This window comes from Microtus pennsylvanicus, chromosome 9 (genome assembly GCF_037038515.1).
Source record: "Microtus pennsylvanicus isolate mMicPen1 chromosome 9, mMicPen1.hap1, whole genome shotgun sequence".
Classification (NCBI taxonomy): domain Eukaryota; kingdom Metazoa; phylum Chordata; class Mammalia; order Rodentia; family Cricetidae; genus Microtus; species Microtus pennsylvanicus.
Genome location: NC_134587.1, coordinates 26,929,004 through 26,953,306, shown reverse-complemented (window position 1 = coordinate 26,953,306; position 24,303 = coordinate 26,929,004). Strand labels below are relative to the sequence as shown.

General features: G+C 43.1%; 1 protein-coding gene across 22 annotated transcripts in view; it reads right to left on the bottom strand.

Annotated features, from left to right (window-relative positions):
* Window positions 1-5,051: 5,051 nt before the first annotated feature.
* Window positions 5,052-24,303, bottom strand: part of Neb (nebulin) — a 184,403-nt gene continuing 165,151 nt past the window's right edge. For 5 of the 22 annotated variants that reach the window (XM_075985243.1, XM_075985221.1, XM_075985223.1 and 2 more), the window contains 20 exons: window positions 23,891-23,995; window positions 23,021-23,125; window positions 22,349-22,453; window positions 21,625-21,717; window positions 19,989-20,081; window positions 18,512-18,604; window positions 17,959-18,051; window positions 17,031-17,123; window positions 15,258-15,350; window positions 14,320-14,412; window positions 13,744-13,836; window positions 12,080-12,172; window positions 11,689-11,781; window positions 11,264-11,356; window positions 10,296-10,403; window positions 9,804-9,987; window positions 9,464-9,556; window positions 8,367-8,510; window positions 7,888-7,994; window positions 5,052-5,674 (listed from right to left, as the gene is read on the bottom strand). In XM_075985243.1, the coding sequence (XP_075841358.1) occupies window positions 5,501-5,674; window positions 7,888-7,994; window positions 8,367-8,510; window positions 9,464-9,556; window positions 9,804-9,987; window positions 10,296-10,403; window positions 11,264-11,356; window positions 11,689-11,781; window positions 12,080-12,172; window positions 13,744-13,836; window positions 14,320-14,412; window positions 15,258-15,350; window positions 17,031-17,123; window positions 17,959-18,051; window positions 18,512-18,604; window positions 19,989-20,081; window positions 21,625-21,717; window positions 22,349-22,453; window positions 23,021-23,125; window positions 23,891-23,995 (2,148 nt within the window). In that variant the 3' untranslated portion in view covers window positions 5,052-5,500. The remainder of the gene's footprint in view (window positions 5,675-7,887; window positions 7,995-8,366; window positions 8,511-9,463; window positions 9,557-9,803; window positions 9,988-10,295; window positions 10,404-11,263; window positions 11,357-11,688; window positions 11,782-12,079; window positions 12,173-13,743; window positions 13,837-14,319; window positions 14,413-15,257; window positions 15,351-17,030; window positions 17,124-17,958; window positions 18,052-18,511; window positions 18,605-19,988; window positions 20,082-21,624; window positions 21,718-22,348; window positions 22,454-23,020; window positions 23,126-23,890; window positions 23,996-24,303) is intronic. The other 17 variants (XM_075985227.1, XM_075985226.1, XM_075985225.1 and 14 more) reach the window with 17 other exon arrangements.

Sequence of the window (24,303 nt, the reverse complement as noted above, 5' to 3'; positions counted from 1 at the left end):
TTTTTCTTCCTGTCTTTGTTGCTTGCTTTGTCTTTTTACATTGTTTTTATTGAGCTACATATTTTTCTCTACTCCCCTCCATCCTTCTACCCTGCCCTTCTAGCCTCTCCCATGGTGCCCATGGTTGGTTGGGAAATTCTTGAACCCCTAAGACAACCTGGTCCAGGTCAGCTTTGCATCTTTTCTCAGGGTCTTGTCATTTAAAAGGAAACAAGGACTGGCATTTGGGGGCCAGGGGTAGACTAAAGAAGGCATATTTGAGGTCTAACACTGAGAACCAAGCCCTGGTGGAGGGAAGTGAGCTCAGAAGGGTATGTATGGGTTGGGTACTGTGGGATAAATGTCCATAACCCTGTGGTTGGCTTCCCAAAGGTCCTGCACAGGCTGGTAATCATTAGAATTGTGTTTCTTAACTGAAAGGGGGGTGGGTATTCCAAGCAGACCGGCAAAAGAATCGGAATTCCCTTGTTCCATGAGGCGTGTGTGATGGGTGATTCCCTTCTTTGCTTCCTGTGACATAGGGTATTGCCAAATCCGAGGGGCGTGGCATCAGGCTTGAGTTTGATGAGCCTGGGAGCTTGGCATCCAGCTAGGCCCATGCCCCCAGTCTCTGTGAAGGCCTCAGGATATTGAGTCAGCCATATGGCTATGTCCTTGGGGGAAAGTGTTAGCCTTTGATGTAGCCTGTATTTGTCCTCAAACTGGAGAGTGAGGACTAGGATTGGTTGTCCCTTTTGATTTGTAGTTGAGATATTATTTTAATTGAATGAAATCTCAGCCCCAACTTAGAAAGTAAATCTCTTCTTAATAAGGAGTAAGGGCAATTAGGTATGACGAGGAATAAGTGGGACACCTGGCCCATACTGATATCCACTACTTTTGGGTAGTCCATGAATATTGGCTCATTTGTGACTCCCTACACCCCAAAATTTTTGTGAGACAAATTTCCTTAGGGTTTGGTCAGAACTGAATGTTGGGCTCCTGTGACTATGATGAAATCTGTAAGTTTCCCCTCACTCAGAGTTACCCTGAGTAGGCTCGAGGACAGGATCAAATCCCGTCTCCCCTAATCACTGAGATCACCTGACTCCGTTACCAGTACATGGTAAGAGTCACATCCTAAGTCACAATCTTTTCTTTTGGACTTTTGGGAGCATTCTTTGATCCAATGTCTCATTTTTTCACAGTATGCACATAGGTCCCTTTTCAGCCTAGGATGCTCTCTTGAGCGGGCAGAGGGCGTGTGTGTGTGTGTCCCATTCCTTGATCTTTCACCGGCTATCTCAGCTGGCATCTCTTTCTGTCTGGGGACCCAGCTGTAACTGCTAGGAGATTCCTTGCCATATTCTGGGTTTGTTTTGTGTTCTCTGTGACCATAGCTCTCATCTGTTTATCCTCTGAGGTTTCTCTGTTGTTGTAAACCTTATCCACTATTGCTAGCAACTCCTGCATTCTTTTATTCTGTTAGTCTGTCTATCCTCTGCAATTTACATCTATTATCTGTTATTGCCTGTTTGACAAATGCCATAACAACAGCTGATCTATTTTCCAGGGCCTCCGGATCCATGGGAGAGTAGGCGCAAAAAGCCTCCATGATCTGTTCTATAAAGGCCAATGGAAGCTGGGTGTGATGGTGCATGCCTTTAATCCTAGCACTTGGGAAGCAGAGTGAATTTGAGGCCAGCCTGGTCTACAGAGCTAGTTCCAGGACAGGCTCCAAAGCTACAGAGAAACTCTGTCTCAAAAAGAAGGAGAAAGAGAACAAAAGAGGCTGACAGAGATTCTGAGATTTAGTCTTTTTCTGAAGAACATTACTGACCTTTGCTAAATTAGTGGGCCAGCACATTGCCATACCCCCCATTAGAATCTGGCGGTTGACCGGTTGACCTGGAGTCTCTCTGTACCTTATGTCTGATTGAAATGGCAGTTCAGCCATATCAAGGGGAATCCCTGATCTATCAAGGCAGGATTAACAGTGGGGTCCTATCTGGATCCAGAACCAATTTCCAGGCATCAGTCGAAATTCTTTCTTTTTCTTCAGTACTGAATAAAATCTGCAAAAAAATACTGGTTGGTTGGTGAGTGAAGATGACAGAATCTAGAAGGTTAATAAGTCCCTTTGGCTGTTTTGAAAACCCTGGGGTCTGCAAGTTCCAATTATAAAGATCACTAGTGGCAAAGGGCCAGTACTGCATTTGTTCGTTGTCCTCTTTATCTTGCAGGCTGACTGCTCTCAAGGGAAGGACAACTCACCCAGGGAAGTCATTGCTGTCCCCCTGGTGTGTGGAGGACTACCTAGATTCACTTGCACTCTCCCGACCTTCGGTCACTGGATTAGTTGGGGGAGAGGTCGATAAGGAGGAGGCAAAAGGAGAAGCTTGTCCTCAGTACCCTCTTGGAGTGTGTGGTCTTGCAGTGTGTCCTCCCAGACCTGATACAGGCACTGACAGATTAGCGCCTGTTTTACAGCACAGCAAGAGAGACGGAGAGAGAAGAAGTGAAAGTACAAGAAGACTTACCAGCTGGCCAGAGGCTCTGGTCAGAGGTCTTGGTCGGCTTGCTTGGGGGGAATCCCAGACGAGCCCCCAAATGTTACACCCATGTTGCAAAATCCCTCAAAGACCACCAAGGAGTTCAAATCCATATACAAAAGCAAAGAGCCTTTATTCAAGCTCAAGCTTGGACCCTCCTGCTCTGCTGCAGCTGTTTGATCAGAGAGCCCCATCAGGGTTTCTATCATAGCACAGATTGAGGTAAGGAGAGGTTGCTTACAGTAAGCTAACTCGAGTGGTTGGTTCTGTAAAGCCTGGAACGGTTAGTGTCTGTCTTTGACCTCTAAAGGTGAAGCTTGGAGACTTGGGTGGGTGAGAATCATTGGAAAATTTAGGCCTTGCTAGGGTTTGGGCCTGGAATGTTTCCCAAAAGGCTTATTGTGGCTTGAGGCTTGGTCTCTGTGGTGATATTGGTAGATGATGGGCTGGAGGCTTAGGCCATGTCCATAAAGGACTGCGATACTGTGGCCTTTTCTACTTCTAACCCTGATGAAATGGCTTCCTTTGTCATACATTCCTATGTATTGGGACTTGTTAGTGACTAAGTAAAGCATCCAAAGGGGTAGATTTTTGTGCTGATGCACCTTTAGTGTACTCTTATTTTGGGCTAAAACACTATTGTGCAAACAGGGCATTCATAGGAATGCAAGAATGTTCCCTTTCTACAGTGCCTTGCTTTTAAGGATAAACATGGGTCTTTGTGCTGGTAATTTTTTTTTTCAACTTGACTCAACAAGTTAGAAACAACTGGGAAGAGGGAGCCTTCAGTAAGGGATTGTCTACATCAGATGGCCTGTAGGCAAGTCTGGGAAGATTGTATTGATTGATGTGGGAGGACCCAGCTCACTATGGGTGTTGTTATTCCTTGATGGGTAGGCCGTAAGGAGCGTCCCATTAAGCAGCATTCTTTCATGATGTCTGTGTTCTAGAGACCCTTGGTGACAGACTGTGGCATGGGAGTATAAGCTAAATACCAGCCCCAGTTGCTTTTGATGAGAATAGAAAGCAAGCAAAAGCAGCCTCCCTAATAAACTCCTTTATCTTTTGCTTGGGGAGAACACAGCTTTGCAGATTCCCAAGCAACCCCTTGCCTTCTGCAGGTACTCTTTCTCCACTCTTTCCATGTCTGTTTTTGTTTATTTTGACTGCACGGTCACTAAGATTGAAATTCATTGCTTTCCCTTACTGGACCAATTGGACTGAAATCGTCACAAAACTGTTGAGTCCAGAGAAACCTTTCCTGATTTAAGTTACTTTATGACTTTTGTTGCAGTAATGGAAATCAATATAGGTAAGTATGCCTTTTCTTGGGACTGTGAGGACCCCAACTTTGTTCTGCATATGACTTCCATTATCTAGTACAGTACCCGGCATTCTGATATTCGTAAGTATGTGATTTTTGCTAGAGCACTCGACCCCTTGAGTCTCAGAGAGGCAGCATGGTAAGAAACTTGAGGGGAAAGGGGGCATTTGCCCAGCATGCCCAGGACCCTTGGTTTGATCTAGCATGCCAAAACCAAAGAGCAACTGAAAGAACTGGCTCTGGTCAGCTGTACTAACGTAGCTATCACGTTAAGGGACAGTCTTTGTCGCCTCCAGAAGGACAGTTAGTAAGTAATGGTCAGACATTCGTTACTGGTTGTCTTTCCACCCCTTGTTCCTTCACACAAGGTTTAGTTCATATTGTCATCCCGTTGCATACAGGTGGCAGAAATCCCTCAACTTAACACTGCATCCCATAGCTCTTTCTTTAACACTCTTAAGGGAAGTTTGTTAAATAAGTATGGATTAATACTGGCCCAAAAAGTTGGTATGAATTGTCTCCATTCTCTGGTTAAGAGATACGAGTTAGCTGAAAGAATTAAACCAAATCCAATACATATGTAAAATGGACCATTCTGAGAATGTCTTCACTTCATTATCAGTACATTAAAATTTTATCAGCAGTACATTAAAAAACCTTGGTAACTTTTTTGCCTTTGGCTTTTATTGTTTATAGGCATAGATGTTTTGCCTGTGTATATGCCCGCACCCATGAGCATGTGCTCCCTGGGACTCCAGTTACAAATGGTTGTGAGCTGCCACGTGGATGCTGGGAATCAAACAAAGGTCCTCTGGAAGACCTTCTGTGTCTGTTTTCCATTTTATTTTTCCAAGATAGGGTTTCTCTGTGTAGTCCTAGCTGTCTTGGAACTTGCACTGTAGACCAGGCTGGCTTTGAACTCAAGAAATCCTCCTGCCTCTGCCTCCTGAGTGCTGGGACTAAAGGCATGCACCACTTTTGCCCAGCTCAACCAGTGCTTCTTAACCGCCAATCCACTGTTCCAGTTCCAAATTTGGTAACTTTTAAGCTGGGATTTTATTAGAGTTTAGCCCAGGAGCAGTTTGTTGCAGAACTATAGAGTTTATTAGCTTTCAGTTTCTCACCAGTTTGTCGACTGTTATCTTTATAACTTACAGAAACAAGAGTAGAAACACAAGAAAACAAGACAAACATGGTTAACTCTTCTGTTTTTCTTTTATTGTTTGGCATGTCCAGAATAAATGTCAAAACATTTTTATAATTGGGAAAGACTGGTCTGGTTACATAGCACTACAGAAGCTTTTAAAAATTCTATTGTGAATTTCAATTTACTTTAAAACGGAAAGGAATTGATGGTAATAATTTTCAAAATGAGCTTTTATGTGTTTGCTATCTTTAGTTTCCTGTGTAAATCTAGAAAAGAATGAATCTGTAAGTCTAGTTTAAGGACTGACCAGATGAATTAATGTTTGGTTTCATGGAGAATCACTCAGGTTCCTATAGAGGAGATGGCAATACATTAAATGATAGTGATGCAGGTGAAAATATTAGGCACTTTGAGAGCATGGGTACACTGATGTCTCCTGAAATGTTGCCTGCAGAGGACAGATTCAGACACTGCAAACTGATGGAGATCTTGAGGTGCTTAGATAGCTTCCACGTAGTTGGCCGGGAGCATGCCGGTCCTGCCGGTCCTCTGCACAGTGCCATACATCCAGCCTTCATCAATCGCTTGAGCATTCACTATAGCATCTCCATCTTTGAAGGACACTTCATCTGCATCGGCAGCCATATAGTCATACATGGCACGGAAGATTTTCTGTTCATGGGAATGAAAACAAGGAAAATATAATGATAAGATATAACCTTTTTGATAAATTTAGGTGTGCGGCTACCACAAATACAAAACAAAAACCAGTAACAAAACAAAAACCTCATAAAATATTTGTAGCTCATATGTTGATTCATGAAGGCCTCAAACTCAACACCAGAAGTATTATTTAAGATGCTAAAGTTATGAATAAACACGTCTCCAAAGCAAATAACATGAGTGAACAGTTAGGGGGAACAGAAAAAGATGTTTCACTTATTTCTTTTGGTTTTTGAGACAGGGTTTCTCTGTGTAACAGTCCTAGCTGTCCTGGAACTCGCTTTGTAGACCAGGCTGGCCTCGAACTCACAGAGATCTGCCTGTCTCTGCCTCCTGAGTATTGAGGCTAAATGCATGCACCACCACACCCACTCTCAAGCTACCTACTGATTTTTCTTGCTGGAGAGGGCTCAGTCATTAAGAGCACGTCCTACTCTTTTGGAGGATCTGCTTCCTAGAACCTAAGCAGTGGCTCACACTGTAACTCCAGTCCCAAGGGATCCAGTGGTCTTTTTTTGATCTCTGCACTCACGTGGGGCACATAAATAAGTACAGGGAAAACACTCATAAAAATAAATCTTTTAAAAGTGTAATAAAAAAAAAAAGAGACTCTTGGAGGGAGCAAAGAACCTCTTCCTAGAGGAAGTCCTGAGTGCATGTGTACTGTTGACATGGCGTGGTCATACCGAAACAAAGGCCATTCGCCATATGGGCTAGGCGGAAACTGAAGGCAAAGCTTCCCTCAGGTGTCCTACTGATTTTTGTGGACAACTGGTCACCTTGTACAAGATAAAAATCTCCTTCTGGATTTTTTTTTTCTTACAGCCTGAGACTGCTCAGTGACCTCCTGACCCAGCAAAGCAGCCTTGCAGAGAACATTGGAAGCAATATTTTGGGCGGAAGAATACGCTACAGATGAAGTTTTAATTACTGAAGTGCAAAATAGGACTAAGACAACAGACAGCAAGCAACTCCACTCCCGAAAGTTGGTATTTACTGCTTCGATTCTCTGATCAAGAGAAATGGTTAAGCTGAAAGGATTAAGAGATAAAGTACGTATTTCTGCTGTCTACAAGAAACTCAACTTTAAAAACATAGGTACCACCTGAGAGTGAAATGATGGAAAAGAGTGTTTCAGGCAAATGAGGCTAGGAAGCAAGCAGGTGTAACTATCCTACCTGACAAGTCTTTCTTTCAGGAAGTGATGTCAGTGGAGCGGTAATGCTACCCCTACGAGCCATAGACTGATACAAACTCTAGTACCGGGCATGGAAACCTCCTTTAGAGTTGATGGCAGAGTAGCCCAAAAGATCCCCAAAACCTATGCTGACTGCCTTTGATTGACCCCCATAATTTGAAAGTAAGTGCCTGTTGCTGAAGACACCATCCACTTCAGACACAGGGCTTGTGGAAATCCAGCTGGATCTGACCTCAAGGTCTCCTCCCTGAGAACTAGCTCTCATAACATCTGAAGGTGCCATGCAAGCTGCCAGAGGAGAAAGATCAACAGGCCCACCCAGCAAGAATGCTTAAGGGCTACAAAAATGGCCAGCACAGTAAGACATTCCTAAAAGGTAATAATAGCACTTACATCTTCGTCATAACCAACAGCGGTCTAACTAGACCTAAGGCCTACTCAGTGGAGAGTTAACATGCATGGAACTATATGGAGCCTAGAGGAGAATCTATTATTGTCTCTTTCCTAAACCAGTATAATCTCTTAACTGCATTCTAGATACTTACAAATCCTTATACCTTCAGTTGGTCTTATCCCTTATCCCCCCAAAAGAAGCCAGAGGTCCAGGATACCTGCTTCAGGATTGTGCCTAACAGAGGAGAGGGATGTTGCACCCATGAAACCTCAACAATAAGGCTGCCTAAGCAAGACTTCAACAATTGGGAGAAATCTTACAAGGCCAGCCCCCAGAGCAATAGGCAATTAATGAGCGAGGAGAATCCGTCTGGAATAAGCCCGTAATTGGTTATCTAATACTAGGTGGTCAGCCCTAAATGTATATACATATGAGCAACTCTTTATGGACCTAGCAGGACGAGTTTACATATTTATATGTGTTTGTATATTTCACAGTCAGAATTGAGGAAAAAGAAAACAAAAACAATACACAAGTCTAGCAATTTTGTGTCCATTACTCTTTACTTACTCCAGCAGTAGATGGGTGGGAAGGGATAGAAGACAGCGTGGTCTGCTGGGTGGCCGCGGAAGATGACCGCTGTTGCGGGAGCTCGGTGGTTTTCACGTGTTTGTAAGCTGCGGAGATGAAAGAAACAGTTGGTCAAGGCGTGTGGCAGACGGCTCATCGGTGGCTACAAACCAAGCAGGGTTGTCCTTTCTTCAAATGAATGACTCCTGCAAAGAGAAGAGCTAGGAAAGTTATGAAAATTAACCACGTAGCTTCGTGTAACTCCACAAAGACTTCTAGTCTTTGCCCAGAAAACGAATTAACTTTTAAATTTAAAACAGTGCTTAGTAACCATCAGTGAGCTGACCTCATGATAGCCCATACCATCCGCTTCACTGTTTTGGTTGGTGTCATGTTTGTTGGACTGGACAAATTCTCTGCGTGGCACGGCTGGCCTCAGGTGTGCAGGACCATGCCCATCTGGGAAAGTCTACTTGTACCTGATGAGGTGGCCGAGAAGAAGGCAGCCCCATCGCTGTAGGTGGAAAGGCGCTGGTCCGCAGAGTGCTCAGACTTCTCCTCACCCCCACTGATGCTCATTGCGCTGGCGGACCGCGACTGCTCCCGGCTCCGGCGAGCTTGGGCTGGGAAACAGGAAAGAGACAGGTTTTTTTCTACAGCAGTGATGCCTCTGTCATCTCGTTTGTTTTTGTGGAATGTAGCTCTAAGTGGTTTCCTATGATTTACATGCAATTCTTCTAGTGTAGAGTTGTTCTCCCTTTCAGATGGGGGATTAAATGGTCAAAGCCGGCGTAGGTGGCAGAAGGAGGTTTCCGACTGTGTCTGCCTTTAACACAGGGCCTTCCCACCACCGCATTCCTTTTCCTGGTTCACTTCAACGCATAGAGGGCAAACACATTCACGGTTTGGTTTCTCCAGAAAGGCCTCCCTCACTTCCAGATAGATGGAAGTGTCTGTCCTGTGTCCCATGGTATTACGAGCACAGCCTTAAAACTGTATGTCAGGGTAGTAGGAGTCCCTACTGGTCTCTTTATCCATAGCACAAACCCTTAAAGAACAGCATAGCATACTTTACTTAAAAAGAAAAACCCAAACAAAAAGTAGGGTGTCTCACCATGGAGCTCTGGTTGGTCTGGAACTCAATGTGCAGAACAAACGAGGTTTGAACTCAGATCTGCTGGCCTCTACCCCATTATCGGGACTAAAGGGACACACAATCTCTGGCCCAGTGGCTTATTTTCTATGTAAGCAGACAGTGTGAATATGTGCCAGGACTTACAAAGATTCCTGATGAACATTTGTGTTCTCTTCCCTTTGTCTATGTACTTTACCGTCATCTTTAACTTATTAACTTTTTTCTTTAGGAAAATACAGACATGATAATAATGGGATCTGAAGGAGACACGAAATCAAACAGTTTGTCAAGATTTTTTTCCTAAACTGAACACGCTGAGTTCGGCCCACCAGTCAATGAGCAAGCTCAGAAGACGGGAAACCCTGGCGGGAGGAAACGCTCACTGGGTGTAGTCCGCTAGATGGTGATGTTTCTGTCCCGCATCTCTGGGAGTCTGCATACCGTTAATCATGTGTAAACTCCGGGATTGGATGTTGTCTTCTGCTGGATCGTAGTCAAAGACTGAACCAGGGTTAGTACGCCAGACGCGCAGACCTGAAAGAAAGCCAGCAGTCAGGAAAAAAATATGTATGTTCTCACATTTGTCTGTAACTTGAGAACTAAGAAGGAGTGTGGGCAATCACAGGAGGGCTGGGCTGTCCTGCTTAGCTTATCTGGTCTCAGAACAAAACTGGCAGAAGATGCCTGTGAGACCTCAGCTTTGCGAACTGGCTAACGGGCTTTCTTTCGCAGGTCTGTGTCCTCCTTCCATTTGGTGTGACTGTCCTTTGTCGTCAATTACCTGTGACAGTATCTTGATCCTGGTCATTCCGTTTCTGTTCCATCTCTACCACTTTTCTTTGAATGCCTCGGTAGTTAATGTCACTGAAGTCCTGTGTGTTTTTCTTCACTCGTTCAGTGATGGGATCTGTCACCACTGGCGTGAAACAGCCTTTGTGTTTTTCAAAGTCTTCATGATATTTTACCTGAAATATATATTTACTTGATGAAAATATGATAGTGTAACCAATCTCCGGACATGTTCCAGCAGGCTGGCCCACCAATCGGAAAGAGTTCTTGCGGCTGGAGAGATGGCACAGCAGGTAAGAGTGTGTGTTGTTTTCATGGGGGACCTGGGCTCAGTTCCCAGCACAAGGCACTTCAAACATGTAACTCCAGTTCCAAAGCTCGAATATCCTCCTGGCTTCTGCAGGCATTGCACACACATAGGAAACATACCGACAGGCAGGCACATACATACAAAAATATATTTAACAACTAATTCCCGACTTACTGTTGAGATGTGCCGTTGGGTTTCCCTCACTCGTCTCATCTCTGGTGTGTCTAGCACGTAGGCAGCTTTGCCTTGTATTTGTTTCCGGAAGCTATCAGAATAAAGGACCTATGGAGGAGAGACCATGCGTGAGCACACGGCATGGTATCGTTCTAATTCTTAAGCTCAACAACTTCAACAGCTTCATTCAAATGGAAGAAATTGGTGAGGGAAGTCGGAGTCATCAGAAGGTGGCCAGATACTGGATTAGCAATTTACCAGATCGGAGCAAGGACAGGCAAGGCTTGCATCAGTAGACACAAAACTTGTTTTGACTTTGAAAATGAGAGGCTTCATTTTCAAAGGAAAGGGGGCACAGTACAAGTCTGAAAGAGAGGAAGAAAACGGCCTCTCGAATTTTCTAGGAATTGCAAAACCACTGCCGGAATATTTGGTGGTATTTACATTAAATCTGATACCAAAAGAAGTTTGAAAGACCTGGCCTTTGAAGTAGGTAACCATTAGATGATTTCCAGATTACACAAACCAATATGCCCAAACCAAAATCAGAGTCTTCCAGACACTAAACGCAAGAATATCAAAGTGAAAATAGTCATTTCTAGGCCTGTTACCCATTTAATAAAGTACCTTAGCAATAACAGCAGAAGGTAGAAGATGTTAGGGGTCAATTTGTTATGGCTGGTTATGAAAAACTACCTGAGTCTAGTGTCACAGGAAAAAAACCATAGGCAATTATCGTATGCTTAGTACGATCATTTGGGATGGAAAAGCACGGCTGTGTTAATTTTAGTGTAAATTTTCAGGGAATGAAGTGCACATTTTTATGAGGTTAAAACATTTCCCAAGATGTTGCATTATCTGTCGTTTTAAGTTTAGTGTCGTTTTCAGGTGAACAACAAAGGCGTGTTTTCATCATGTTAAAATGTTAATTCCAAGTTGTTCCACTCCTCATTCTAGTCGGGAAATACCGAGCTAATGTTCTCTTGGTTGCGCTTAGCTCTCTCCATCTCTGGAGTGACAGGTGTCGGAGTTGCTTTTCTCATATTCTCTTTGTACAATACCTAGAGGAGCCAAGAGAGTATCCCGACATCAGAAAACAAAAGAAAACACAGGCTTGAAAAGTCATTTAGCTGTGGTTATGGCTCAATTATGTCACGCAGTATGAAAAACACCTCAGGAGGAGAAAGCCATTAAAATGTTATAGTGGAAAGCAATAACTCAAAGGCCCGAACTCAGTGACAACTAGCAAGGTTGGGTTCTTGTTTTTAAGTGGCCAAGGAAGAATTTTAAATGGTATCAAGTCTTGGAAACAATGTGAGAGAAATTTAGTGGTATTGCCATGATGGTCAGGCTTGTTAGGATTTTAGTGTTTTTTCTTTTTCCTTTCAAATACCGAGCTAAAGTTTTCTTGATTGCGTTTGACTCTCTCCATCTCGGGGGTAAAGGGTGTGGGGGTTGCTTTCCCCATGTTCTCTTTGTATAGCACCTGTGAGAAACAAGGCGGTACCTAAGAGTCACTCACTAGGAGGCAATAATCAATTAAATATAAATACAGTTGGGGGTGGAGGGACACATTAGGTGTAACCTGTTGCTATTAGTGAGAATAGCTCTCAGGAACAAAGCAAAGGTGGTTAATGGCAGTGATAAATGTGTGTGGTATTTAGAGGAGAGTAACCGAACTGGCATTCAATTTGGTTTTTAATTTTGGATGGGATTAAGAGCAGGCCAAACTGCCAAGAGTTACTTTGTAAAATTAGAAGCACTTTCATTTCTCAAGACAATACCGAGCTAATGTTTTCTTGATTGCGTTTGACTCTCTGCATCTCTGGAGTGACAGGGGTTGGGGTGGCTTTCCCCACATTTTCTTTGTACAAAACCTAAAGGAGTCCAGCAGATCCAAAAAAATCCAAAAGGAGACACAACAACAACAGAAAAGAGTTACAATTACCAAAAGGAGAAATGGAATAATACATTAACTTTCGATAAGGCCCTGAGCACCAAATCAGTTAGGCACTGAGGTTAGATAGCAGTCCATGTTTTCACGGGAGAAGCTGATTACAGTTAGAGCAAAACACACGTTTCTGTGGTACAACCTTGCCCTAAAGCTTGCAGATTTCAAGTGAGGACTGTGATGTCCCAGAAAAGACGCAGTCCTGCCATCATTTCATCACGGGTGCATGACTGTCAGACCCCTGGTACATCATCTAGTCGGGAGTTACCATGAGGGCTTGTACCACAGAGGTTGAAGTTGCCCCCAAACAACAGTTGTTTAATGGGTATTTTTGCAGCACAGGCTCTCATACAGAGTAAAATTGTGGATCCCGGGCAAGTGTTTCTCTTACTCTTATTCTATTTACTAAAGAGTCCACACGTATCAGCCATGAAATGTTTTCAACAATTACACAACCAGCGTGGAATAGCAATAGACACATGTCCTGACAAATAAATCCTCAACCTCCGTGTCTTCCCTGGTGTCTCTCTAGGTGACCTGGGAGATTTGGGACATGGCACTCTGGAGGGAGTCTCTTCCTGCAGTTCTCCAAGTCCTCGAATAGCAGGCCAGTGTCACGGGAGAACTTACTAGAAATGCCGGCTTTCTGCTCCATACTGACAAAATGAAAGGAACCCGGGCCAGACCCAGAAACCTGGTTACATCAGCTTCCAGTTGATTCTGATGGCGAAGCCTTCAGGTGGTGTTAACTGCTGAGTAATAACTTCTCTACTGAAAGCTAATGTCCCCACAGACCTTATCCCCCAGCCACTGACAGGTTACTAGCAGAGAGTACAAGCTTGAAGGAAATAGTTATCGCTAAAGATCAGAATGAAGAGAATAAAATCAAAATGAAAATCATTGAAGACAAAAAGCCTGTTTGGTGACACCTTTTTAAGCAACTTATTCAAATATGAGAAACACCACTGGATTGAGTTTACATCACTGTCTGTGGAAGAAAATCAGGAGTTACTTTCCCAAGCTTTCTTTGCCTACATCTGTGATAGTAGGGTTTGGAACATAGCTCAGTGTAAGAGCCCATATTAGCCTGTGTAAGGCCCTGCGAACTGATTCAAATCTGGTGGGGTGAACCCCAAACCATCAAATATGTCAATATTCAACAAAGTCCCATTATACCTCCTGTTGCACCCATCAAGGTCCCCCCAAGTTTTTCAAGCACATAAGGAAACCGTGGGTATATCAGAGAGTAAGTCTGGGAGAGATGAGCAGAAGGATATTTTGTAGGAAAATTTGTTACCTCGATATTAGAATTTTAAATGGAATAAAGCAATTTTGTTATTAAGTTAGGGCTAGGAATGAAGGATAAACGTAGTCAAGAAATGGACAACACTTAAGGTGCCTTTTAAAAGTAGGATTAATAGGAATTATTTTAAATCACTGAAGTAGTTTCAAAATCATTAAAGAAGTATCTTTTTTTTTTTTTTTTGGTCAGAGTACCGAGCTAATATTTTCTTGATTCTGTTTGACTCTCTCCATCTCTGGAGTGATGGGTAAAGAGGTTCCCTTGCCCAGGTTTTCTTTGTATAGCACCTGTATGATGAGAAAGTATCAGAGAAAGCAGTGGTAAGTGGCATTTCATTGAAAGGTAAGGTCAACTTCTTTGGTCTAAAATAACACAGGAGCCAGGAGTTATATGCTGGCAAGCTGCTGTGTGCTATTTAAGGAAGCTGTTACTGGGCTAGGAAGCTGTGTGCTGCAGAAGCAAGACCCTAAACTGCTAGCTAGTGAAGGCTAGTCGAGTCATCCCCACTGTTTTTTTTCCCCTTCATCTTTGCGAGCACCGCACTTCCTAAGCAACTGCGGGGATTTGAGATGGTTAGAACTTGGTTTTGTTATCCACCAAACTAAAATATATTAATGTCTTTAAAAGCATCAGGTGAAGTAACAGAGGTCCAAACATAAAACTGAGAAAGAAAATCAGATCCATTAGAAGCAAAGGAGGGAGGAGGGCTTAATGGTGAGTTCGGATCTGGAGTTAAATGGCATCTTTCCCTCCCCACTTCTTTCCAATACCGAGCTAAGGTTCTCTTGATTGTGTTTGACTCTCTCCATCTCGGGAGTGATGGGTATTGGAGTTCCTGTCCCCAGGTTTTCTTTGTATAGCACCTAGGTGATGAGAAAGCATGCAGAACAGAAAGAGCTGTCAATCACTGTCCCTCCTCTCCTGTGGAGCAGCTGGCTGTGGGAGGGCAGGGAGGAAGAGGAGTTAGGGATGGGAAAGTACCAAAGCTGCAACCTGGAAGGCAACGGATTGCAGGAAGGAGCTGCAGAGATGAAGACATTAAAGAGGTTCTGTTACATTTGCTGTTTGAATTTCTGCAGCATAGGCAATAAAGATCACTCCGAAGGGAGAAATTAGTTGTTAACACTATGAGAGGAAAACGGGGGGGTGGGGTGTAGCAACCAAACCAAGAAAAGTTATTGTCATAAATCATGTGAAAGATGTTTGAGTTTTATAGGTCTCATCTATGGGAAGATTGTTACATACTTTCATTGACTTTCCAATGAAGTCAAATTATTTAATTTTTAGTCCGGGTGAACATATTCAGAACAATTGTGTTAAGATGCTAGAGAAATGTCAAAGGACTATACAGGTGCCAGGAGAGCGGGAGGTTAGGATAGGAAAGGAGTCGGAGACCGGATCTGCACAGAATGGAGCTTTTGAAACTGTGTTCACATTACATTGCCAAAGCAAGGTAAACACAGATGCTGAGACACCGAGGCTGTTACGTTTTTTAAGCTGGGATACTTTTAATGATCAGGTTAATGTTTAACCGAGGTATGGAAACCGACTCATAGGAAAGGGCAGCATTAAGTTGGATACCAAACAGGTCATATTTTAAAAACTGGGATAAGTTAATTAGATTTTAAAGTTCCAGTCATTAATCTTTTTAAAAGCATTTTAAAAACAGTTAAAGGGTTTTTTTTTTTTTGTTTTAATTTGTAAATACCGAACTAAAGTTTTCTTGATTGTGTTTGACTCTCTCCATCTCTGGAGTGATGGGGATCGGGATGCCTTTCCCAAGGTTCTCTTTGTACAACACCTGTATAGCAGGAGAGAGCATGGGGTGGGGAGGGACACGAACAGTCAGACTGAGACAGGCATCCTTCAGGAAAGACCACGCCCACCGTCTTGGGTGCTGGTGATGGGTACAGCTCATTCGTTCACCTTCCTCCTCTAACCCACAGAGGTAGGGAGAACTACAGTGTCATGAGAGCACAGAAATGTCCACTATGCAAAGAGACGAGTCTTTGTCGAGTCAGCACATGATCCCTTTTTTTACATAAGACATTTGTCTCAGTGCATAATAGGCATTTACAACTACTGACAGAATCTGGGCTCTCTCGGACTAAATCCGTCTTGGCTAAGGTTACAGAAATAATAAAATCCAAAAGTCCACGTTTAACATACAGTCTTTCCCGTAGTATCTAAAAGGCCTGGGTACTCCTGGACAATAAATAACTGGTGTAAAATCGACACGAATCATACTTGAACAGAGAAAAACTTGTCCAGGGCCATTAGAATGATTAGTTTCAAATAGGTGTACATAATAATACACTGTGATATAGAAATAGTTAAAATATCATTTTGAAAGGTGATACATTCCCACAAAAAGGAAAACAGTAAATGAAGTACCCCCAAAGACAAAACCGCATACAGTGAAAACGCATTGAAATTGGGAAGATGTTAGTGAGCAGCAATTAGGGACAGAACAAAAGGAGGAGTCACAGGAAGACATTCCTCACTGTGCGAAAGGGATGGCTCCACAGAAAATCAAACTGGCAGCAAGTACTTTAACTCAGGTGGGCCTCCTCCCCCAAAGCGGATCCAGTTAACTTATCAGAGGATACGTGAATCTTCGTTTCAGGCCCACAAGCTCCTTATACGGAAGGATCACGGGTTATTGATGACTGTAGTGTTTCAGAAACATCAATTAAAAAAGAGAAGACAATAATGCAAACGCATGCTCTCTGATTTAATTGGCATGTTTAAAAAGAGAAAAACACGCCTATGCTTTTCTTAGCACTAGGGAAGCTGAGGCAGGAGGATGGCACATTTAAAGCCACCCTGGACTATCTAGAAAGATCCTGTCTTAAAAAAATATAGAACTTGTAAATTTCTAGTCATAAATCAGAACTATCAAACGGAGGCTTTTGGTGCCAGTGCTGAGTGTTTTTCTTTGCTGTTCATCCAGGTGAGACCTGTGGGAAGGACACCACTTGCCCCACACAAAGGCGCTGGTCCTGCACACGGCCTTGGGTCAGTGTCTTTCTTGCACTAACCTGGAAACATCCGACTGAAAGATTTCCATGTAAATACTAGCTACCAGGTTTTGGTCGTCGGGAAATCAGTTAGTTTCAAAAGTACCAGTACTAACCACATTGCAAAGGAAAACAATTTCAAGTGTTAAGTGGGGAGCCCACGTGGTGGAGCACTTGCCTAGCCCGGGCAAGGCCACAAGTCCAATTCCCACCACCACCATGTACAGACACTAAGTTAATACATCTAACGACGTTTTATGGGGGTATTTCAGAAAGTAGAAAGAAAACATCAAGATTAAATGGTAAGTACAATGTCCAGGACAGAAGGATTCAGTTGGTAAGTTTTGTTTTTTTTTTTCAAAGAATTTGTTAAATTATTATAAAGGGATAAATGGTAAGAATTTTGTTTTATCGGAATTATTCTTTTTAATACGGAGTTAAAGGAACTTTCTCGCAAATACCGAGCTAAAGTTTTCTTGATTGCGCTTGACTCTCTCCATCTCAGGAGTGACAGGCAGGGGAGTCCCCTTGCTCAGGTTCTCTTTGTACAATATCTGCATGTACAGAACCAACAATCACATCAGCCTGGATCCATCTTTGAGGTAAATCTGATCTTAAAACAAATCTCCAAGAGTACTTGTTCTTACAAAGAAGCAAAGCAAAACCGAGAAACAGAGCAATCATGGAAAGTTGCACACCATATAATGGCTGGTCTCTCAGTGACATCGGAGCACACACATTCTCAAATGTACTGGATTAGGCTTTACCAAACACTACTTAGCTTGTTGAAGTTATATCTATGAGTTAGAGACAGCACTGAATCAGAAAAACTGAGGGCTTGAGGAGATTAATAAATATTCATAAACATCAACTTAGCAGTGGTCCTGAATACATCCCTCATAGAAAAGCTCACCTGCATCTTGTATGGCATACAAACAAAACTCGCTGACATAAATGAGTTACTGTTATATTTGAAGGAAGATGTTTAAGAATCACGACCATTTAGGAAAAGCTATGTATACCAAAATAAAAAATAAATTCAAGCCACAATAATCCCAATTCTGATTAGTGCTGTCCTTTGGGGAAGGATGTTAGATTTTATTTTTGACCTGTACCACACTAGTTAGAACTGGAGGAAGAAAACTGAGAATTATAGATTTTTAAGGAAAGTAATATATAGTTGAGTTTAAACATTAAAAAAACAGTTAAAATTTCACACCAGTATTAAAAATCACATTAGATTTGGGTTGAAATCTAAGTAATATTGGCATCATTCTTTCATTATATGAATTTAGTCATTTTATATTTGTATGTTAAAGACATTAATGTGCCCTTTTTAAAAAAAAAAAAAAAAGAATTAGGGTTGGGATTTTTGCCCCTGAGAAATACCGAGCTAAAGTTCTCTTGATTGCGTTTGACTCTCTCCATCTCAGGAGTGATAGCTGTAGGGGTTCCTTTCCCCAAGCTTTCTTTGTACAAAACCTGCGAGATACAAGAAAGTGCCCAGAAGACGTTCAAAACAAGCCAGAGGCAGAGGAAGGAGGGACTGGGGTGGGGAGAGAGATTTTTAGATAGCAGCATTTAGTCAGGGCAATGCTTTTGCGTGTTGCAAATGTAAAGATGAACTCTACACCACTACATCTTAGAAGAGAAAGGTACAGGAGGAAGGAGGACTGGGTTCTAGGGTGTGAGTACCCCAAGGAAGCTTGTTAATTCTGCTGACCGTATTCCAGACCTAGTTCACACCAGTCAGTTGCAAGAATGTTAAAGAGCATTGAGAAGAGTGGGCATTCCAGATGGGGCCAGGGGGCCTTTATCAGAGGGTGGTACACAAACACACAGAGCCGTTAAGATGTTACTGTGGAAAGGAGGCCGGTAGGTTATTCTGGTAGTTTTTTTTTTTAAAGGGAAAGAATTTCTTAGTTGATATATCCATAAATACCGAGCTAAAGTTCTCTTGATTGCGCTTGACTCTCTCAATCTCTGGGGTGATAGTGGTTGGAATGCCTGTTCCCAAGTTTTCTTTGTACATAACCTGCAGAATAATTAGAATACCCAGAAAGCAAAGTGACCACAAATGCTTTAGGTTACAGCTCCTTGAGGGTGTTTGGGTGAGTGTTCATAAAAACGAGCTACCTTTGTAATACGAACTTGGGGACCAAAGGAAAACAAAGTTCATAAGTATTTGTAGAAATTTTGCCATCTTGAAAACTTATGAAAAGTTATGACAGCAAATTTAATTAACAATGAAAAACATTTTTGACTAGCATGTGCAAAGCCCTGGATTCAGTTGACAGTAACCACCCCCCTCAAAAAACAACAACAAAAAACCAGCCCCAAACTAACCATTTCATTGTATCCAGTCTCAATGTCTTGTGCATACTAGGTCTACATATCTATCTATACTCAAAGCACATACTGTCTGTTTTATAATTTTCTAACCATATGATGTTCTAATACTTTCTCCTTCAGAGTCATTGAGAATTTTATGTATTTCCTACCATTTTACCATGTATACATGTTTTACCACAAATGTTTGACACACACACATGCATATATATATTGTGAAGGCTCTTTTGCTGCTCGGCCCTGACTCATGTTACCCTCCCAATATTCTCCCTGATTCAGCTTCCTGAGTGCTGGGATTTCAGGCACACAAATATTCCAGCTTTTTTGGAACCTTAGGTGGTCCCTAGTTGGACATGTGATATGAGCAGGTCTAATTTGTATTTCAGGAAGAGCATCTTTCTCTGAGAGTTGTAGTCACGATGAGATCAAGTAAGCTAATACTTGTTGGTCTTTTTTTTTTCCACTGTGTTTATTTTTCTGTTTTATTTGTAGTGTTGGGATTGAACTCAGGGCCTCATTCATGACAGGCAATTGCTCCATCACTGAGCTATGTCCTCAGGCCCCGCACTGAATCTATGTTTTTTTTTTTACAGGGACTATCAAAGGACTGCAAATTTTAACAAAAAGAGTAAAGGATCTCCACTTTCTAAACCTCTTATCTCCTTTCCTCTTAGTGAGTTGCAGCCTAGGCTCAGCATGGTGGTGTGTGCCGTGAATCCCATCACATGGAGGCAGAGGCAGGGTGGACCAGGAGAAGAGAACTACAGAAAGACAAGGAGTTAGAAGCCAAAGCAACCCAGAAACCCTGGGCTGGTTTTCTTTTCAGGTTAGGGGACAGAAAATTCAAAATGACGTTTACAGCCCAGAGACGATATAACGGGTCATAGAGGGTGAACTACAGGCATGACTGAGGTCTCTTAGCTACTTCTGCCATCTGAGGGGAACTGTGGGGGAGTCACAGCATCCCTCAGCATGGGAGGCCATCAGCAGAAGGAAGGGATGGATGGCACTGGGGTACCAATGAGAGGTGGCCCGTCACACAAATAGGCAAGCCGAGTAAGAGTCTGTACCGAGCTAATGTGCTTCTGTGTCTCCTTGACACGTTTCACTTCGGGCAGGTCAGGGATCGGAGTTCCTTGTCCAATTGCTTCTTTATACTTGACCTATGGGGAAATGGGGACATGAAGGCATATTTGCATGCTGAGATCTTCCCACCTCCTCTGTCTGGTTGATTAGTAGTCCTGTATTTTTCAGGGGAGATTGGAAATGGTGTATGTTTAGTACACTTTCTGCTCCCCGGCTCTCCTTTAGTTTTAGCTGTATTGTCCTGACGCAAGACCTCCCCATGTCACCAGGCTGACCGCAGACTCAGAGACCCACCTCCTTCTGCCTGCTGAGTGGTTTAAAGGTGCACGCCATCACACTCAGATCGCCTTTTTCTTAACTGAGTGCTTGCCATGCACTGTGGCTTCTCTTTTGCAGTTCTAAGGCATGATAGCGAACAAACATGGGCTTCTTTCCCTCTTTTCCAAGTTCATGGACATAAAATTCATTCTACTGTATCCTCTTAGCAACCTTAGCTGATGGCATCTTATTACGTTGATCACTTTGATTTGTTTTGTTTTGTTTTTCGAGACAGCGAGACAGGGTTTCTCTTTAGTTTCAGAGTCTGTCCTGGGACTAGCTCTTGTAGACTAGGTTGGCCTTGAACTCACAGAGATCCACCTGCCTCTGCCTCCCGAGTGCTGGCATTAAAGGAGTGTGCCACCATTGCCTGGCCACTTTGACTTTTTTTTTTTTTTTACAGAGGAAGCACATTGGTTTATTTATAAGCTTTGGTTTTTCTGCATGGCCAGCATCGCTCCTCCTGCTCTTTGGGGCCATCACAAATAAAATAAGGGTTACCTGAAGACAAATATCGCAGTACTAAAATCTGGCAATGCAGACAGCTAGAGAGGGCAGGGAGCATGCACTTCGGAATGTACCGGTGAAGGGATGATTCATGCCCCAGGTGGGATGAGATGGGAAGCCATGGCACTCATTATATGAGAAAGAATAATTATTCTGGGCTTTCCCATTTCACACTTTTGGACCAAGACTGCTTGAGAGGCAGCGGAGGTCAGAGAATGCAAAAGTAAGAAGAGGCTGCCTGGCCTCCAGCATCTTCCTACCCGAGAGTCCATTTGATTAGTACATATGTAGCTAGCCACACAGGTGCCTCCAGCATCTTCCTACCCGAGAGTCCATTTGATTAGTACATATGTAGCTAGCCACACAGGTGCCTCCAGCATCTTCCTACCCGAGAGTCCATTTGATTAGTACATATGTAGCTAGCCACACAGGTGCCTCCAGCATCTTCCTACCCGAGAACCCATTTGATTAGTACATATGTAGCTAGCCACACATGTGCCTCCAGCATCTTCCTACCCGAGAACCCATTTGATTAGTACATATGTAGCTAGCCACACATGTGCCTCCAAAAAGGTTCACTCCTTGGTGCCAATAGGTCCTATTTTCCCGTAAGCCTCTGCTTTCCATCTTCATGAGAACCCCCACAGGCACATAGCCTGTGATGTCGGCAGTGCCCAGACATCTGTTTTGAGGTTGGATGCTGTTTCTGGTGGCATGTTTAGATTACAACTTAGAAGCCACAGATTTATCAAAGTCAGGTCGAGAACAGCACACGCGACTCTGACGTGTCCTTACCGAGCTAATGTGGTCCTGCGTTTGCTTCACTCTTAGCATCTCAGGGGTCTTTCCGATGGCTGTTCCCGGGGAGACATCCTCTTTATAGAGAACCTGGGCATTTGGAATCAGGAGACTGTTACACAGAAGAAGGAAACCCGGGCAGTGCCTGGAGAAAGTCTAGCCCGCATGGCTTCCGTGAAAAGAAAGGCACTACACAGTATTTCCAGGCAAGGCTGAAGTTTCGCTTCTGAATTCCTCCTGTCAGAATCAATACCCAGAACCATAGAGGCAAGGCCGCTCTTGAGAATTCTCTTTAGAATACCACACCATATTAATACAGGATGAGAAAAAAAATCCAGAAAATGTTGATTAAAAACCACAGAACTCATTAAAGAAATGCAAAGTCAGTCGGTCAGTTATTTTGTAGAGGGCTAATAAAAGAAAATCACACCACAGAGAAATCCACCACCTCGGAACAAGACAACACGGGTTACTGTCTGAGTTACTATTTGAGATCAAAAAATATAAAGAGAGGCGTTATTTTGTTAGCTTTAAGTTATTTCAAATGTTCTCAGGAGTGATGATCTGGGAACAAAGTTCGGGGCATTTTACCAAGGTCCCGCTAGCATTAACTGGGCAAGTTAGAGGTTAATTGCCTGTGTGAGCATGGGGCCCATGTATCTTCTTAAAGAGAACGACATTGTTAGGTTAGCATTAGATGGAGAATAAATCGGAAATGTACCGAGCTGAAATTCTTTTGGTTTTCTTTGACACGCAGTATTTCTGGCGTGTCTTGAACAACCGTAACTTTCCCTTTACTGTTTTTAAGGTCACACTGGTATTGGAGCTATGAAGAAAGAGTAAATATCCTGTTAAGATCTCCACATTGCCTGACATACTTTATAACTGTTCTATACTGTGCATGAGAAGCTAGAATTTTACATTAATGAAAGCCCATGCCACAATAATCACAATGCGATAGCCCCAAATCAGTTCTTTACCAAGAATTTTGGAGAGAAACTAATTTTAGTGATGGGGTGTTGCTAGAGACTTGCTGGGGATTGAAACCCGGAGTCTCACACAAAGCACCCGTTCTAACACCAAGCTACGTGTGTGCTCCCAGACACAGAACTAATTTTTAAAGACATAAAATATATACAAAATTCAAAGTATTTCTTGCTTAAGTTTAGTTGGAAAAGTAAAAACAGCAATAGTTTGCATTCAGTGACAAGAAGTCACCTGTTGAGCAGCTGAGACTCGGATGCTCATTTGGGATTAAAACACAAAGTGAGCACAGAGAAGATTCTCATACTCCTCTGCCCTCAGGGGATGTCAAGTGTGTATCCTCAAAGCCACCCCCTTAGCCTGCTGTCCCCCCACCAGTGGGCTGGGCCTCAGCGGAAGAGAAACTCACAAGGCTGAAGTTCTTCTGGTTCTCACGGACTCTTTGCATTTCGGGAGTGTCCAGGACAGTCTCGTAATACGACATGGACTTCTCTGCATCCTCCTTGTACTTTTTCTGGGAAAAGGCAGGGAGCACAAAAATAGCAAGAGCCCCTTTGTTCTATAGGCCGGTAACCTACAAGAGCCTTCCACCTGGGCAGGGAAGGTTCTTTGCACCCCGCCCTTGCAGGCACATCCTGGTTGTCACTGAAGAGTACTAACATAGGAAGGAATCCTGTTGATGGTTTATTTTGTTTTCATAATTTTTTAATTTTGTTTCAGAGACAGGATCTTTCTATACAGCCTGTGCCGGCCTCCTGCCTTGTGTCTCCCCCACCTGCTGGGACCTGCTGGGATTAAGTACTTTCCATACCACACAACTTTTGGTCACAGGAATTTTAGGAATTGGGAAGGTAGCCCACCTGGGGTGCCCCAGAGGTTGTGGTTCAAGTTGATGGCTCAGTCTCAGGCACGAGTGGGTGGCCTACTTTGTGTCTTCCACACGCACCCAACACTACTTAAACCCCCATTCTAACAGATGCTCAAATATTCACTAGTTGTGAGTTGTACTGCGGAAGCCGCAGAAGTGCTCCAGGTCTTGGAACTTCCTCATGATGGCTTGAGTTTTTTCTTTCCAGTGTTTGGGCTAGAGCGCAGGGTGTCACACTTTACTACTGAGGTGCCTGCACCCAAACCCTTCTATCTTTAAATCTCCTTCAGAAAGTTCAATCCTGACTCAAATCTGCACTGTAAACAAAGGCCTCCTGTTCTGGTGGGGGGTCAGTGTTATGAGAAACTGTTGGAAATTACCAGGAAAATCTTTGCCCTAAGGAAACTTTACCTGGCTGGAAAGGTTCTTGACCTGCTGAGCGTGAATGATCTCTGGGGTATCAACGACAGAAGTGAAATTGGCTTTTTCCATTTCGGCTGATTGCTTGTACTTAATCTGTAAAAGGGACACCCATCAGTTCGGTGAATGTTTACGATATGTGTAGCCCTTATAGGCTTGGTTGAAGTAAGACCTGATCATATTTCTTTCTTTCTCGTAATGATCTTTTTATGTGCATTGTTGTTTTGCCTGCATGTGTGTCTGTTTGAGGGTGTCAGATCCCCTGGAGCTAGAGTTACAGCCAGTTGTAAACTGCCAGGTAGGTGCTGGGAATTGAACTTGGGTCCTCTGGAAGAGCAGCTGATGCTCTTAGCCTTTGAACCATCTTCCCAGTCCTCTTTCTTTCTTTTTCTTTCTTTCTTTTC